The sequence below is a fragment of the Rhinichthys klamathensis genome, unplaced genomic scaffold (genome assembly GCF_029890125.1).
Source record: "Rhinichthys klamathensis goyatoka isolate OS25496 unplaced genomic scaffold, OSU_Roscu_1.1 h1tg000039l_1, whole genome shotgun sequence".
Taxonomy (NCBI): Eukaryota; Metazoa; Chordata; class Actinopteri; order Cypriniformes; family Leuciscidae; genus Rhinichthys; species Rhinichthys klamathensis.
Genome location: NW_026606586.1, coordinates 511087 through 529646, shown reverse-complemented (window position 1 = coordinate 529646; position 18560 = coordinate 511087). Strand labels below are relative to the sequence as shown.

The window sequence follows — 18560 nt, the reverse complement described above, 5'->3', positions numbered from 1 at the left end:
AAAATATCACAGAAAAACAACTTTTCTTCTCATTCTCTTGTCTGTTCTGTTCTCTCTCAACTTTCATTGTCTAATTTCTTCTCTTCTCATCTCACCTCATTATGTAATTTCTTCTCGTCACCTATCATCTCTCATTCCAGTGCCAAATATAGCCTCTCCCTGGAGGATCCCTATTCCACAGATAAAGCGTTGTGGAAATTCGGTTCGCGCACCAACCCCGAAGTGATAAAATAAAATTCTGTATCAAATTTATAGGCAAGACGAGTAGTTTGTTTAGGCTTGGTTTGTAGGGAATTACTCAAACTATAGAATCAATTCTTAACGCGCATGTGAACGCCATCAGCGTTTATCTCAGGTTCGGATTTAAAGTCTGTTTAGAGAGAACGGTGTCGTCTTAGCGGCCCCTAATTTAATAACAAATGATCATTTCGACGGAAGTGAATCAATCAAAACTAACTTTAGCTGGAAATATAACATTATTCAAGAACCGCTATAAAGCCAAAACAATCTCTGTTACCTTAAATTATATGTTTATCTCTCTAAAGCTGCTTCGAGGCGATCTACATTGTTAAAAGCGCTATATAAATGAGGAGGACTTGACTTGACATTCTCTTCTTTTCGCTAATTTTCGCTTCTGTTCTCGTCTCGTCTCATTTGGCCTCATTCTCGTCTCTTCTCATCTTTTCATGATCTCACTTCTTCTCGTCACATATCATCTCTCATAGTCTTCGCTCATTTCCCCCTTTGTTCTTGTCCTTTTTTCCTCATGTCTTTCCTCTTATCTCCTCTTGTCTCGCTCTCGCTCTCTCTCTTTAGTTAGTCTCTATAGTTTCTGCGGTCTATATTTGGTGTGTGTGTGTGTGTGTGTGTGCGTTTGGTGATCCACCCACTCAGCCCTACAGAGACCCCTGGCTTACATCTCCACATTCAATTACACCTCCTCCTCCTTCCCTCTTTCAACCTCTCATCCGTCTCTCTCATCAGGAACTCCTACATGTCCTGTTGTTCATCACTCCTCCTCCTCTTTCATACATTATTCTGCAGCTCAGCACAAACAAACACACTCAGACTCATTTACATCGAGCAGCTTTGCCCCGTAACACCCACACCACTGGCACACACACGGCTCTCCTTGGCATCTCACACACTGATATTTATGAGTTCGCTGAAATATTGCTAACGATTTCATCAAAAACTACAGGGACACTGTAATGTGCAAACTAAAACAACATCAGTCAGGGGTTTTAACAGATGATTTTGTTCACATTTTCATTATTATTCCTTTAAGACATATTAACTCTTTCCCCGACACGGTTTTAAAAACATGTTGGCAGCCAGCACCATCATTTTTACTAAAGTTTCAGAATATTTTGTTGTATGAATATCTGAACATGCAATATATCAAAAGAAAGAACTGACCCTCTGCTTTTAAACAAAAAACTGTTTTATTCTAGCTTAATGCAGTCGTTTTTAATCAACACTTGCATGTAGGTAAGTTTCATTAAAAGAAGAAAATCTTGTTTTTTTTCAAAATCATCTGGATCGGATTCATAACGATAATCGAAACGCAGATGGAGTCCATCAACATTAATGTCGACGACATTTCATTTTGTAACATTAGGCAGTTTTGATTTATATGCTGTTTAATGTTGGTGATCGTGATATTTTACATATGCTCTCGCTTGTTTCTGCTTCTTCTTCGCCTGTGTTTTAATCAGAAGAGGTGTAATAGCGCCGCCTACCGTACAACAGTGAAAACACGGAAAGCCGGAAAATTCTGTCAATGGTGGGGAAAGAGTTAAAATGTAAAATTCTTAAAGAAAAGAATGATTACAACAAAATTAATAAGGGCCAATAAGAGTCACGGGATAGTGGACCGCGTTTTTTTGACGCTGAAGCTGCGGCTGAAATCAGTCACTTGTTCACATTTACTGTTTTCTAGATGGTGAACGGCACACAGTGCACTATATAGGGGATAGGGAACGATTCAGACAGTTAAATATGGTTTCCATCGGGGCGAATGAAGTCTGGTTTCACGTTACCGTCGCGTGATCCGCCGCTACACGAACACCACACACAGAGTACATCATGTGATCGAGTCGCGCAGACCAGAAAACGTATCAGACCCTCTGAATTCTGCTCTGAATGCTGTATTTTAAAGTGATCTGGAGGAGAAACGGTTAGAGATTAGGAGGAAACTGCGGCTTTACCGCTCAACGGCTCTGGACGAGCTGTGATAGAAATTAAACGCTATTGGCTACTTTAAAAAAAGGGGAGGAGCTGATCGATATGCCCCGCCCTCTCTTCCTGTTTCAGTGGAAATGACCTCAACACACTGAATAATGCTGCGTGTGTCAAGGCACTTCAGTGGTCTATAGACCGTTTTTTTAAAAGACGAACTACTTTTAATTTGAGCACCACATTTTTAGACGCGAGACCCAAATGCAATGATCAAAAACATCCGTCTAGCTCATGTTTACATAGAAAAACAATGGAAAAGCAGAAGCAGTGTGGTGGTATTCAGAAATGCATTGTGTGAACACACACTCTTAGACTCTTGAAAAGTTTTTAAATCTGACAACCAGTTACTTCTCATGCTGGGTATCTTATGTTAAATAATACTTTATTGTAGGCCTACATATTGTATCAAACAAAGTTCTCCACACTTGTACGTGTGAAATGCATATTTCAGTTTTATGTTGAAACATCTGTGGTCTGTGTTTGTTCCTCTCCCTCAGACGTTCACAGCGTGGTGTAACTCTCATCTGCGTAAAGCAGGAACTCAGATCGAGAACATTGAAGAGGATTTCAGGAATGGCCTCAAACTCATGCTGCTGCTCGAGGTCATCTCAGGTAATGATGACCAGATCTCCGGGATACGCCTTCATTATACCGCTCTAATGAAGCACATCTGAAGGAGATACTGATATTTCAACATTGTGCTTGCTGATATTACAAGCCACAAGTATGAAATCGTATGCATTCACACAGACTAGACAGACAGATAGATAGACAGATAGACGGATAGATAGACAGACAGACAGATAGACAGACAGACAGACAATAGATAGATAGATAGACAGACAGACAGACAGACAGACAGATAGATAGACAGACGATAGATAGATAGATAGATAGATAGATAGATAGATAGATAGATAGATATAGATAGACAGACAGACAGACAGACAGACAGATAGATAGAGATATAGACAGACAGATAGATAGATAGATAGACAGACAGATAGACAGATATAGACAGACAGATAGATAGATAGACAGACAGATAGACAGATATAGACAGACAGATAGATAGATAGATAGACAGACAGACGATAGATAGATAGATAGATAGATAGATAGATATAGATAGACAGACAGACAGACAGACAGACAGATAGATAGAGATATAGACAGACAGATAGATAGATAGATAGATAGATAGACAGACAGATAGACAGATATAGACAGACAGATAGATAGATAGACAGACAGACAGATAGACGGATAGATAGACAGACAGACAGACAGATAGATAGACAGACAGACAGACAGACAATAGATAGATAGATAGATAGATAGATAGATAGACAGACAGATAGATAGATAGAGAGACAGATAGACGGATAGATAGACAGACAGACAGATAGACAGACAGACGATAGATAGACAGACAGACGATAGATAGACAGACAGACAGACAGACAGACAATAGATAGACAGACAGACGATAGATAGATAGTTGATAGATAGAAAGACAGATAGACAGACAGACAGACAGACAGACGATAGATAGACAGACAGACAGATAGACAGACAGACGATAGATAGACAGACAGACAGATAGACAGACAGACGATAGATAGACAGACAGACAGACGATAGATAGATAGACGATAGATAGACAGACAGATAGACAGACAGACAGACAGACAGACGATAGATAGACAGACAGACAGACAGATAGATAGATAGAGAGACAGACAGACGATAGATAGATATATAGATAGACAGACAGACGATAGATAGATAGATATAGACAGACAGGTAGATAGACAGACAGACAGATAGATAGACAGACAGACAGATAGACAGACAGACAGACGATAGATAGACAGACAGACAGACAGACGATAGATAGACAGACGATAGATAGATAGACGATAGATAGACAGACAGACAGACAGACGATAGATAGACAGACAGACAGACAGACAGATAGATAGATAGATAGACAGACGATAGATAGATAGACAGACAGACAGATAGATAGATAGAGAGACAGACAGACGATAGATAGATATATAGATAGACAGACAGACGATAGATAGATAGATATAGACAGACAGGTAGATAGACAGACAGACAGATAGATAGATATAGACAGACAGGTAGATAGACAGACAGATAGATAGACAGACATACAGGTAGATAGATAGACAGATAGATTGACAGACAGACAGACAGACAGGTAGATAGATATAGACAGACAGATAGATAGACAGACAGACAGACAGATAGATAGACAGATAGACAGACAGACAGATATAGACAGACAGACAGGTAGATAGATAGATAGACAGACGATAGATAGATAGACAGATAGACGGATAGATAGACAGACAGACAGACGATAGATAGACAGACAGACAGACAGATAGATAGATAGACAGACAATAGATAGATAGATAGATAGAGAGAGACAGATAGACGGATAGATAGACAGACAGACGATAGACAGACAGACGATAGATAGACAGACAGACGATAGATAGACAGATAGATAGATAGATAGATAGATAGAGAGACAGACAGACAGACGATAGATAGATAGATAGATAGATAGATAGATAGATAGACAGACAGACAAATAGACCGATAGACGGATAGATAGACAGACAGATAGATAGACAGACAGACAGACAGGGCTCAGTGAGTTTGTCATCAGTTGTCATCTTGTACAGTCATATTTATAAAGAGTGTGTGTATACGGGCTGAAGGAGTGCAGTAAACACACGGCACTAAACAGCAGAAGCTCGTGACTCACATTCACTTTTTCCTTAGAGGAGTCATTAGGAAAGACGGCAACATACGTGGTTAGAGTTCAGCACATTCGGCAGAATCTGAACAGTTGGTGTGTGTGTGTGTGCGCGTGTGTGTGTGTGTGAGAGAGTCTGAGTGTGTGTGTGTCTGTGTGTGTGAGTCTGAGTGTGTGTGTGTGTGTGTGATGGAGACTCAAACAGTCTTTCACCACAGATATGACATCATGGATCAGATCACACACTGTCTGAACATGAAATCAAGCGTCCTCATGTTCACATCTTTACTGCATGTTCCTGGTCTTACAGTGGGTGATTTATCATTGTGTTCAAACTCGCTCCGACTCTGAAAAGTGTTTTCGATTGTAATCAAAATGGATGTCATTTGACTTTAAAGGTGAAGTGTGCATTTTTAAAAATGTACAAATACTGTCTTCTATTCCAGTTTATTATCTAAAGGCATGGGCTGATTTCCTGAAGACTATAAAACTGTTCATCTGTGGTGCTTTAGTTTCAAAATATTGAGCTTTTTGGGCAATAAACAAGTGAAGACAGTGACGAGGACGGATAGGAGTGTTTGGGAAACCGGTTTGGAAACAGTCATTATTTCTGCAATTCAGAGGTTCACGTCACCATCACAATATTGATCTGATTGGTCTGCTGTTTTCGGCAGGCGAGAGACTTCCCAAGCCTGACAAAGGAAAGATGCGTTTCCACAAGATCGCCAACGTCAACAAGGCTCTGGATTACATCTGTAGCAAAGGAGTCAAACTGGTGTCCATCGGGGCTGAAGGTGGTCATTTTCAATTTTAAATCATCCCTTAAAACTTATTTGTTTAACTTATATAACTAATATATAATCTTAAACTATCTGTACAACATGTCTGCCATCAAGACTTGTATATACTAACTAGGGCTGTTCATTTAGTGCAGTTTGTACATGCCGCTTATGTAGTGAAATAGAAATAAAGCAAATATTATACTGATAATATAATCTCTTAAATTACTTTTCTCAGAAAGTATTTTGTGTAATCTTTTGCCTGTATTTCCAGCATCATTACTCCAGTCTTCAGTGTCACATGATCCTTCAGAAATCACTCTAATATGAGGATCTGATGCTCAAGAAACATTTATGATTGATTATTAATAATTCTTTGATGAACAAAAAGTTCAAAAGAGCAGCGTTTATTTGAAATAGAAATATCTTGTAACATTAAAAATGTCACGTATTACTGTCGCCTTTGTGCATCCTTATAAAGGATCAGACTTTTAAAAAAATGTATATGTGATTTATTAATTTTAGTAATAGTATTTACAATTGATAGCCCTAATACTACAGTAAATGTATATATGTAAACCCTCACAAACAAAAGAAGTAATTGTTGTGTTGCTCCGCAGAGATTGTTGATGGAAACGTGAAAATGACTCTTGGAATGATCTGGACCATCATTCTGCGTTTCGCTATCCAGGACATCTCAGTGGAGGGTACACACACACACACACACACACACACACACACACACACACACACACACACACACACACACACAACAGTAGATGAGGACACAACACTACATCACATCCACACACACGCACACAACAGTAGATGAGGACACAACAGTACATCACATCCACACACACGCACGCACACGCACACACACACAGCAGTAGATGAGGACACAACACTACATCACATCCACACACACACACACACACACACGCACACAACAGTAGATGAGGACACAACAGTACATCACATCCACACACACGCACACGCACACACACACACACACACAACAGTAGATGAGGACACAACACTACATCACATCCACACACACGCACATATATACACACACACACACACACACACACACAACAGTAGATGAGGACACAACAGTACATCACATGCACACACACACACACACACACACACACACACAACAGTAGATGAGGACACAACACTACATCACATCCACACACACACACATATATACACACACACACACACACACACAACAGTAGATGAGGACACAACACTACATCACATCCACACACACACACACACAACAGTAGATGAGGACACAACACTACATCACATCCACACACACGCACACACACACACGCATACACACACACACACACACACACACACACACACACACACACAACAGTAGATGAGGACACAACACTACATCACATCCACACACACACACACACACACAACAGTAGATGAGGACACAACACTACATCACATCCACACACACACACACACACACACACACACACACACACACACACACACATAAACACACACACCCACAACAGTAGATGAGGACACAACACTACATCACATCCACACACTCACACACACACACACACACACACACACACACACACACACACACACACACACAACAGTAGATGAGGACACAACATTACATCACATTCACACACACACACACACACACACATCGGGACAAAGACAATCACGAACCAACCTGACTGCTCATGTTACTGATTCAACACTCATTATCACTTCAGATGAGTTCTGCATAATAAGGGAATGATTTTCTGTTGTGTGTGTGTGTGTGTGTGACTCTACAGAGACATCTGCTAAAGAGGGTCTTCTGCTGTGGTGTCAGAGGAAGACCGCCCCCTACAGGAACGTCAACGTACAGAACTTCCACATCAGGTGACACACACACACACACACACACACACACACACAAGTCACATACGTAGTCATACCAAATACTAAGGGCAATATTGCTGACATTTATACCAGTACTGTCTATTAATATCTATTAATTGGACAATCATCATAAATCTACAGCTAGAGTTTAATAGGCTAACTCCAAATTATCAGATTTCTGTTTTTATTATTTATTAACAACATTTGCAAAACATTTTAACACGTTAAAAAAGTCTTTAAATTAAATTAGCAATGTCGCAAAAACCCATCATAATTAATATCACATTTAGTATCATTGAGAGAGCTATACTATTATAGTTTTACTATATACAATTTTTTTTTGTATTTAAATTTTTTCATTTAATATTTTTTTAAACAAATTTAGTAGTTTGTGTCTATATGGATTTTATAAAAAAAAAAGTTATTTTAGTACATCAAGTTAAACTAAATTAAAGTAATAAATGTTGCCTTGGCAACTACAGCAGCTGAAATAAAATATGTTTAACTTTTTGTATATTTTATTTCAGTTAAAGTAAATTTTATTTGAAGTAACAAAAATGTTTTTTAATAGTTTTAGTTTGAGTTAACTATAATAACCCTGCATTATTTAGTTATTGGAATCACATTTATTTATTTTTTCACTTCAAAGCTTATGATAAGCATTCGTTTTCATGCTAAATAAACTCTTAAATGACTAAAAAAAAACACTTATTTTTATGGCAACATTTTACAATAAGGTCCCATTAGTTAATGCATTGAGCAATTAATTTTGCGTCAGTATTTATTATTCTTTGTTAACGTTACTTAAAATTAAGTTAATAAAAATACAACTGCAAATTGTGTTAACAGATACAACTTTCGATTTTAACAATATATTAGTAAATATTGAAATAAACATTGAGATTAATAAATGCTTTAAAGGTATTTTTCATTATTAGTTCATTTTAACTACTGTACTTAACTAGGAAACGTACTGTAAAGTGTAGTGTTTTCTGTATATCTGAGGATCTGTTCTCTCAGTGAACATCAGTATAGTGTATGCATGTCTATATCCCAGGAGTGTGAGGTGTGTTTGCTCATGTGTGTGTCTCTGCTGTTTCTCAGCTGGAAGGACGGCCTCGCTCTGTGCGCTCTCATCCACAGACACAGACCAGACCTCATCGACTACTCTAAACTCAGAAAGGTGACAGTCACGCGCACTTTATTGATCGGTTTGCCTTTAAATATCTCACATGTATTCTCTGTGGGACGTTTTAAGCCATTTCAGCACACAATATTCATATTTTCACTGTCTATACTCAAAAGGTTTATCCTAGAGATGCTCCTGAGACGAGAATATACACCAATCTCCTCCTGGGTTTTAGTTTTATTTTGGCCGGTCTTTATTCCGGACTCTAAATATATGAAAATATTACGAAGTCTGTAATGATGAGGCTGATCAAGGAAGCGTTATGTTGCTGCTGTTTCATAAGCGTCGCCTGTCAGAGAGGTAGTTTATTCAGTGAGTTTGCTGTTTTGTGCAGGTGTGTCTTCTGTAGCTTAAAGGGATAGTTCACTTTGGAATTAATTTTTGGGATGTTTTAGCTTACCTCAAGGGCATCCAAGATGTAGGTGTCTTTGTTTCCGCAGTAGTTTCAATTTTGATATTTTTAGGTCAAACCGCTCTTGTCTGCCAGTCATATAATGCAGGTCTATGGTCACCACCTCAAAGAGCATGCACAGAGAAGTCCAAATTAAACATGATTTAATGACTCGTAAATGGGTCAAAGACGTGACGCTTGCTTTTTCTGTCCGACTGAACTTTTTACCAATTAATAAACATTAAAATGAATAAAATTATAACATGTATGTCTACCACGTCCCTTATACATATGCCGACTCTTATTTCTTTAAAAATAATTGGCTTATTGGCCATTTTCTGCCACCTAAAGTGTGAAAACATCATGTGGGGCGACCACTTGTCATGTGGGGTAACCAACCATATTCAATTCTGTAGTAAATTTAAAAAATAATGTCTGTCCATTTTGGTTGAAATATAATTCATTGGTATAACATCAATAAGTGGATACTATATCTACACATTTTAAATCAGTTTTATGGATTATATGAGTAAAAAAAATATGTAATTGCTTTATGAGGGTGACACTGCCATTATAGATAAAAATGTATTTAACATCATTTGCAATAAATGAAAGGACACATGAGTATATCTTTCTTAAACAGTTCAATTAATTACTGATACTTCTTAAAATATAACTCATGTAAAGGAAATCTATTAATTTTGAGATAAATTACGGTCGCCCCAAATGACTTTTTTAAGGTCGTTGCCCTATTCATTTGAGTTTAAAAGCACTAAAATATCTTTGTTTGAAGTTTTCACACACATGCATGTGTAGACTACACTCCAAATGTTTAGAAAATAGCCAAATATATTATTATTTCAAGTATTTTAAAAACGGGCCTCTCAAAGGCCTTATACGTCATTGACCCAAATGTAAGTACACATTGATGGCCTAAGACATGAAACGAGCGGTTTGTGTGAGAAAACGAACAGTATTTATATCGTTTTTACCTCTTGTAAACACAGCCACGTCCAAGTGATCTCTCGCGCGTGTACGTCACTCATTGTTTACACAGAACAGAGATTGTAGGTAAGACGGCTAATTAAAATGGTACTAATTTGCGCTTATCCGGGATGTTTAAACCGTCGTAAAAGAAAACAATTAAAAAAAATAAAAAATAAAACAATTGTATGAGTGACGTACACGCACGAGAGATCACTTCCGGCGCTTGCCGGAAAAGACCGAATCGCCGGCGCCCTCAGATCACTTGGACGTGGCTATGTTTACAAAAGGTAAAAACGATATAAATACTGTTCGTTTTCTCACACAAACCGCTCGTTTCGTGTCTTAGGCCATCAATGTGTACTTACATTTACGAGTCATTAAATCATGTTTAATTTGGACTTCTCTGTGCGTGCTCTTTGAGGAAGTGACCATAGACCTGCATTATATGACTGACAGACAAGAACGTTTGGAGCAAAATATATAGAGCAAATAACCCTGTTATAGAGCAAATAAACAACAAAGAAAATTGTAAACATGGAAAAATAAATCAGCAGCCGGTATCGGAATCGGGCAAATTGCTTGTAAAAAAAAAACCATCTGAATCGGCAATGAAAAATCCTGATCGGTGCATCCCTACTTGAGTCCGAAGTGGCAGATCTGCTCAAATGTTTGATTTAATAAATCTAAAATGATTAATTATAAAATGGATAGTTCTGACACTAAAATCTGGTTGAATGAGCCACATTGGAGTCTTTCTATTGCCTAAAAGTCTACGATTGATCTACAGTCTATTTTGCTTGAATGTCTTAAAGGTGCAGTGTGTAAATTTTAGCGGCATCTAGCGGTTCGGTTGCGAGCAATGGCTCAGCCCACTGCTCACCCCTCCCTTTCGAAGAAGCTACGGTGGCTCAAACGGGACAAACATATCGTCGTCTGAGACAGCAGAGAATAGCCAGAGTAAGCCAAGAGTGTGTAACATTGTCACTGTTTCTGTACCACAGTCCATTATAAACCACATCATGGATAAAGTTTACAAAGCCATAGTCAGGTGAGGATCAAGGGTCTTAATATATAATATAATAATAGTAATCAGCTGATTGTCTCACAAACGTAACCAGCACATTTCTCCCCACATAGCAAACCCATAATACAGCGAGGGAGAAGAACCACATGAAACTATACAACTATATATGTTTTCTAATAGGGTAGTAAAAGTTTAGCTGGCTAATATGAGCTGTTACTGTGGCTGAGCTGGTTAAAGCGTAAAGCCTTGTTTAAACTCGACGCGTCCGCATGAGCCCAAAGGTGCGCGGCAAAAATGACATGATTGTAACAGCACGCGCCTCCAAATCCCCTAGACACCTTTTACTACACACAAATTAATAAATAATAATGAATGAAAATATTGTTTTTTTTCTCTGGTTTTGAAAACTCTTCGCGATCGACTTAAAATGCTTCCGAGATCGACTTGTCGATCGCGATCGACGGGTTGGCGACTCCGGTAACGTTACTGTTTTACGGTCAATAGTGCTAATCAGCTGATTGTCAAAGCCATAACACAGCGAGGGAGAAGAACTAAGTTACATGAAACAATCCAACCACATATTTTACACCACTGACAAGGGAAAAGTCACCACTCACGGTGTCTATGGCTTCTAGCTTTCTGCGGCTTCTCTTTCAAGGTATGAACAAAACGCGCTCTGTAGCGCTGTGTGTTCGCTGTCGGCTACGGTAGAAACATGACGTCACAATATGTCGACCTTCATAGAAGGGGGAGCCCGCGGTTATGTAGATATAAATGCCTCATTCTAAGGTAATAAAAACATAACGGTTTATTAAGTAAGGTCTTTATACACCACTGAACACATAGTTATGGATCTTATATTGCATTTCTGTCAATAGATCCTCAGAAATATTACACATTGCACCTTTAAAATAAAATAAACTGTTGGAGAAAAAAAATCATGCAAGCCAAATATAGGACCCACAAACAGGGTTAAAAATGAGGCCTGAACTAAAAAAAAAAAAAAAAAAAAAAAGACAGTCTGTGCCTTTAAAAATTCACGGAGCAAATAAATGCAGCATATTCCTGTAAAGTGCAATAGAGTCGAACCATGCATGACAGTGTATGATTTCCGTTGTTCCTCTGAAGGACGACCCTATTGGAAACCTGAACACTGCGTTTGAGGTGGCAGAGAAATACCTGGACATCCCGAAGATGCTGGACGCTGAAGGTGAGTGAAAGCATGCCTCAAATCAGGCCTACTTTTATGGCCTTAAACTACAATTTTGTCTTATCTTAAAAGGTATGACAAAAATGATTGTTATAAGAGGTTTTAAATTTGGGGACCGAATAACAAGAATCATGATATGGTCTAATGTGATTATTACACTTCAAAAGGTGATGCTGGTGCATGTTTTACAGGTAATCAATGACTATCACACATTTATGCCAAATTATTGCTTATTATCTATAGATTATGACAGTGTTGACTTTGTGGTTTTTATATTGTAAGCATTCTTAGCTGATTGTAAGAGTGCATATTTGATGTAGTAAAAGCATAGACATTTCAAAATAAAAGTCCCGCCGTATTTCGGGCTTGTTTATCGAGTATCCTGCATTTTTAACATTTTTATTATTGGTATTTTGATGACACAAACTGTATCTGGCATTTAATTCAAAGTAAACTCTTGTGGCTTTTCTCTTGGCCGGCCCGAAACAAAAGACAAAACATTATTTAACACGTTCATTATATAGATTTTACTAGTATTGGTACAATAATCTGTTTATAGCACTTGTTTAAATACATTATTATCAATCCAATATTGATCGTATGCCTCTATGTGTTGGTAAATAAACCATTTTCAATACATATATTGAATAAAACATGTAGATTGCAAATACCCTGTTTTGCGATTAAATGTGTGTTTACCCTGTTTAATTAAGTAAAAAAAAAAAAGAGATACACTACATTTATTTTGAGATTATATGGTTCTGGGCATACATTATTCATTTTATTTGTGCATGTCTTAAAAATCTGAAATTTGGTTTTAAAACCAATTAACCTTCATACATGATTAGGAGGAGGAGATGCATGTAACACACAACATTTACACCCGCCTTTCATTTAAAAGAGCCAGTCATCTTTTTGATAAGACTATTTACTTCAAGTACATTTGCAGTAGCTGGACCAGCCGGAAAAACACAACTTTTTAGTATAATCTGAGCTTAACCTGTTAGTTTTTTTCTCAGTAAGAGGGATCATATTTCATATTAAAGGCATGAGCTTTCTAATGATCTATAGTTTGTCAAAGTTAAATAAAGACTTAATAGTTTATTTATGGAGAACACACACATATATATATATATATATATATATGTCTACTTTTTTTAACCTACTAACAAGTGGTTAAACATATATATATATATATATATATATATATATATAAAATATATACCACCGGTGTTCTACCACATGTTAGCAGGTTAAAAAAAAAGAGTAGACATTTATGATGCCAAGGTTGTGGGGTTTTATTGCTGATTTGAAATGTTATTAAACTGTAATCTTGACAAACCAAGTTGCCCAAGATGACCGTGGACTTCAACTCCACTTGATTCTCTCTTACTTTTGTCCTCAGACATCGTTAACACCCCTAAACCTGACGAGAAAGCCATCATGACCTACGTGTCCTGCTTTTACCATGCTTTCGCCGGTGCCGAACAGGTAACAGTCGCCACAAATCAAATTTCATTCAATTTCTTAAACTAAAAAAAGGCTATCATGATTACAGTGTAAGATCAGTTTGTGTAAATGATTGAAGGAAAATGATTTCAGTAATGCATTGAGCTTCCAGACGCACTCCAGCGTAACGCAGAGTAAATGAACGTGTAAATTAAGTGAGGAGACTTGGATACAGGCGCATTAACTCCACACAGAATTGGTTATGTCACTAAATGAGCTGCTGGTTTTCTCCGTCTCTCGTCAGGCCGAGACGGCTGCTAACAGAATCTGCAAGGTTCTGGCTGTGAACCAGGAGAACGAAAGGCTGATGGAGGAGTATGAGAAACTGGCCAGTGAGGTGAGGAGATCTGCATGTTTCACAAACCTGTGCAACACTGATTCCAATAGAGTGTTCCAAAAGTTCCAACGTTCCAAAACTTCCAAAGTTCCAAAGACGAGTTAGAATAGTTTGTAAGTGTGTGATTATAAACTAAAAGTGAGTAGATGAGTTTTACTGGTCAGCTTGATGATGTTTAATGTTCCCGAAAAGGTCTGTAGTCCCATTTAGCCACTTGATGGCAACCGCCTTTTTCAAGACATTGTAAAGGCGTAAAAAAAAAAGAAGTATTTTATGTTGTATAATGAAAATTATTCTTGCGCTTGTATTCACCGCAGACCTTATTTCAGGCATTAAACCAAAAACCCAGTAAGACAAGACAACTGGAAAAATGCTAACGTTTCTGGGTTTTAGGACTCATACTCAGACAAAATACATATAACACAAATATTGGTTGAAATAGTACCTTTTTTATAAGTGTAACTCTTTTATATCAGAGCTTCTGAAGTTACAGTAAAACACAACTTGGGGGCGCTCAAACACAAAACGGTCTTGCCGAGCACACATACGTAACGGCGGAGAAGATATACGCCAAGTAGCGTCTACCATAGATATCCATAATAAAGGCTAGATGTCTCGTCCGCGCTGCTGGCCAATGGAGGTGGACGTCCGCACCTGGCGGCCATCTTGTCACAGGCAGCTCGCTCACTCATAACATTGTGTTTTAATGGTGCATGTACTTTTTAAATAACCATAACTTGCTCAATTTTCTACCGATTTTCAAACGGTTTGGTTTGTCATAAACGTCAGAGATGTAGTTATGACACTGCATACTTATGAATAATAAGTGTATCAATAAATAATCATCCAGAAGTATAGCCACGTTAATAACGTTTGTAAGAAACCAAACCGTTTGTAAATCCGCCAAGATTTCAACGAGATAAGAGTATTTGTGTTCGTGCTGATCACTCATCTTACATCAGGCACCACAGAGCCCGCCAGAAAGCTTGCCTGTGACAAGATGGCCGCCGGTGATGATGATAGAGACTCTTTGAGCAGACAAAATACATATAACACAAATATTGGTTGAAATAGTACCTTTTTTATAAGTGTAACTCTTTTATATCAGTCCTTTTCAATAAGAAACGCATCTTAAACCAGCCTAACCAGTCAGCAAGCTGGTTTCCACAAGTCACGCTGGTGTGGATTGATGGTTTTGGAGACTAGCCGGCTACTGTAAACTTGGGTTTTCAGCCAGGGCAGTAAGTAAAACACAGGTTTTGGGGTTTTTCTGATTGTTTAACTGGTGCTGGCATTTCTAAACGGCCGTAGCCTTGAAACATAGCCGTTTGCATTGCCAAATGCATTAAATGTACACGAAAAATCTATCAAATGACACTGCCCTTAAATTGGCCGGCCATTTCGGATGAAAACTTTGGGTGTTTTAATGGTGAATTTCCACACAAAAAAAAAAGTAATTTGTTCACTGTTTCCCGTCAGGAGCCATTTAGGTGGCATCTCACTAGGGTTCGGGAAAAAACCTAATCTTGTTCCTTCTAAACCTCCCAACATTGTCTCATGCCCATCATTCTCCGTCCTGACCTCTGTAGTTGTTGGAGTGGATCCGTCGTACCATCCCGTGGCTGGAGAACCGCGTGGCGGAGCAGACCATGCGAGCCATGCAGCAGAAGCTGGAGGATTTCCGGGACTACAGGCGCGTCCACAAGCCTCCACGCGTTCAGGAGAAATGCCAGCTGGAGATCAACTTCAACACCCTGCAGACGAAGCTGCGCTTGAGCAACCGCCCGGCCTTCATGCCCTCCGAGGGGAAGATGGTGTCGGTAAGTCATGAAACACATTGCAAAACTTGGGTTTCTTCTTCAGGCCCCAATTCTGGCCTTTTTGAAAAGCATCTTCCGCATGCTGGTCCTAAGGTTGAAGACTGCTAGCAGCTCCACTTTATCAATAGCCACTCCCACTCCTTAGAAATCAGCCAATCAAACACTGTAAAAAGTGATCAGGTGACTTAACTTTAAAAAAATTGAGGGAACTCGTTGCCTTAAAACTATTAAGAAAATAAACTTCATGTTTAATCGAAAAAATTAAGTAATGTGGAATTTTTTCAATTAAGCATTACGTTTATTTACTTAAAAAATAGTGAATCATGTAAATTGATTGAGATTTGACTCATTGATCAAGGTACGATTCGAAACTAAGCGTGTGTTTGTGTTTTTGCAGGACATTGCTAATGCATGGAAAGGTTAGCCAATAAAACACTGTAAAAAGAGATCAGGTGACTTGACTTAAAAAAAAAATTAGGAAACCGTTGCCTTAAAATTATTAAGTAAATAAACTTCATGCTTAATCTAAAAAAAAAAATTAAATTAAGCTTTAAGTTTATTTACGCAACAGGTTTCCTTAATTTTTTTAAGTGAACTGAACACTTTTTACATTGAATCATGTAACTTTAACTTTAAAATAATTGAGGATTATTAAGTAAATAAACTTCATGCTTAATCGGAAAAAAAAATAAGTAATGTGGAATTTACTTAAAACAATTAAGGAAACCTGTCGCCTTACAATTATTAAGTAAGTGAACTGAACACTTTTTACAGTGAATCATGTAAATTGATTGAGATTTCACTCATTGATTAAGGTACGATTCGAATCTAAAGGCCTGTTCACACCGGGACGAATTTCGCGCGCGATATTCGCCGACGTTTAACGCCTCGTGACTAAACAAAGGGCGCCAATGTGAGTGTGCACACCGACGCGAAAAACGCCACGCGTAAAAGCGTAATTTTTTAAAAACCGCCTCAGGTTCGTTTTTTTGGTTTGACGCGCCGCGTCAAAAACTATCCGACCAATGAGATTGCCGCTTTTGCTCACGTGTCTGGAGCTTCTGAAGTTACAGTAAAACACAACTTGGGGGCGCTCAAACACAAAACGGTCTTGCCGAGCACACATACGTAACGGCGGAGAAGATATACGCCAAGTAGCGTCTACCATAGATATCCATAATAAAGGCTAGATGTCTCGTCCGCGCTGCTGGCCAATGGAGGTGGACGTCCGCACCTGGCGGCCATCTTGTCACAGGCAGCTCGCTCACTCATAACATTGTGTTTTAATGGTGCATGTACTTTTTAAATAACCATAACTTGCTCAATTTTCTACCGATTTTCAAACGGTTTGGTTTGTCATAAACGTCAGAGATGTAGTTATGACACTGCATACTTATGAATAATAAGTGTATCAATAAATAATCATCCAGAAGTATAGCCACGTTAATAACGTTTGTAAGAAACCAAACCGTTTGTAAATCCGCCAAGATTTCAACGAGATAAGAGTATTTGTGTTCGTGCTGATCACTCATCTTACATCAGGCACCACAGAGCCCGCCAGAAAGCTTGCCTGTGACAAGATGGCCGCCGGTGATGATGATAGAGACTCCGCCGTAAGACATCTAGCCTTTATTATGGATATCTATGGCGTCTACACTGCCGGGAAGAAATAAGACGAGGAAGATGCAAGCCAAGATAAATACCGTAAATACTTGCTCTCTTCTTCTGAGTGACAAGCGAGTGTCAGAAGCGTAAAGTTGCGCTGCGCCACCTTGTGTACCGCGGTATTTCTGTTTTACATTAAGCGCCATCTAATGTCAGGGAATGAATTTGCATGTTCACTCGGCTCATCGTCAGCGAAAATCGCTTGGGTGTGAACACAAAAAACACATTGAAAAACGCTGGCGAATAACGCGCGGCGATATTCGTCCCGGTGTGTACGGCCCTTTAGCGTGTGTTTTGTGTTTCGCAGGACATTGCTAATGCATGGAAAGGTCTGGAGCAAGTGGAGAAGGGCTATGAGGAATGGCTCCTCACTGAGATCCGTCGTCTGGAGAGACTCGATCATCTGGCCGAGAAGTTCAAGCAGAAATGCTCCCTGCACGAGTCCTGGACCGGAGGTACTCGTGCTCGGTTCAAATCTAGGAGGTCTACAATACCTGGAGAAAACTAGCCGTTAGCGTTCCCATTCATCTCTAAAATACGTGATCCTTTCACACTTTCAAAAGAGGAATACTGTAGATCGCTGGTAAAACGCTGTGCGCAATATTATATGTCGCTTACACTGCTGTTTTCATATGGCCATCAAACTCTGGGCTCTTGACACCAATCTGCCTTAATGTGCGGTCACATTTAGCGTTGT

At 38.7% G+C, this 18560-nt stretch overlaps 1 protein-coding gene across 1 annotated transcript in view; it reads left to right on the top strand.

Moving 5' to 3' along the window:
- The window catches only part of actn3b (actinin alpha 3b), a 46593-nt gene that overhangs the window by 11000 nt on the left and 17033 nt on the right, over positions 1-18560 (top strand). Inside the window, exons 2-11 of the mRNA XM_056246456.1 lie at positions 2739-2853; positions 5713-5832; positions 6438-6524; positions 7644-7731; positions 8836-8914; positions 12451-12532; positions 13938-14023; positions 14286-14378; positions 15968-16198; positions 18171-18318. Coding sequence (XP_056102431.1) covers positions 2739-2853; positions 5713-5832; positions 6438-6524; positions 7644-7731; positions 8836-8914; positions 12451-12532; positions 13938-14023; positions 14286-14378; positions 15968-16198; positions 18171-18318 — 1129 coding nt within the window. The remainder of the gene's footprint in view (positions 1-2738; positions 2854-5712; positions 5833-6437; positions 6525-7643; positions 7732-8835; positions 8915-12450; positions 12533-13937; positions 14024-14285; positions 14379-15967; positions 16199-18170; positions 18319-18560) is intronic.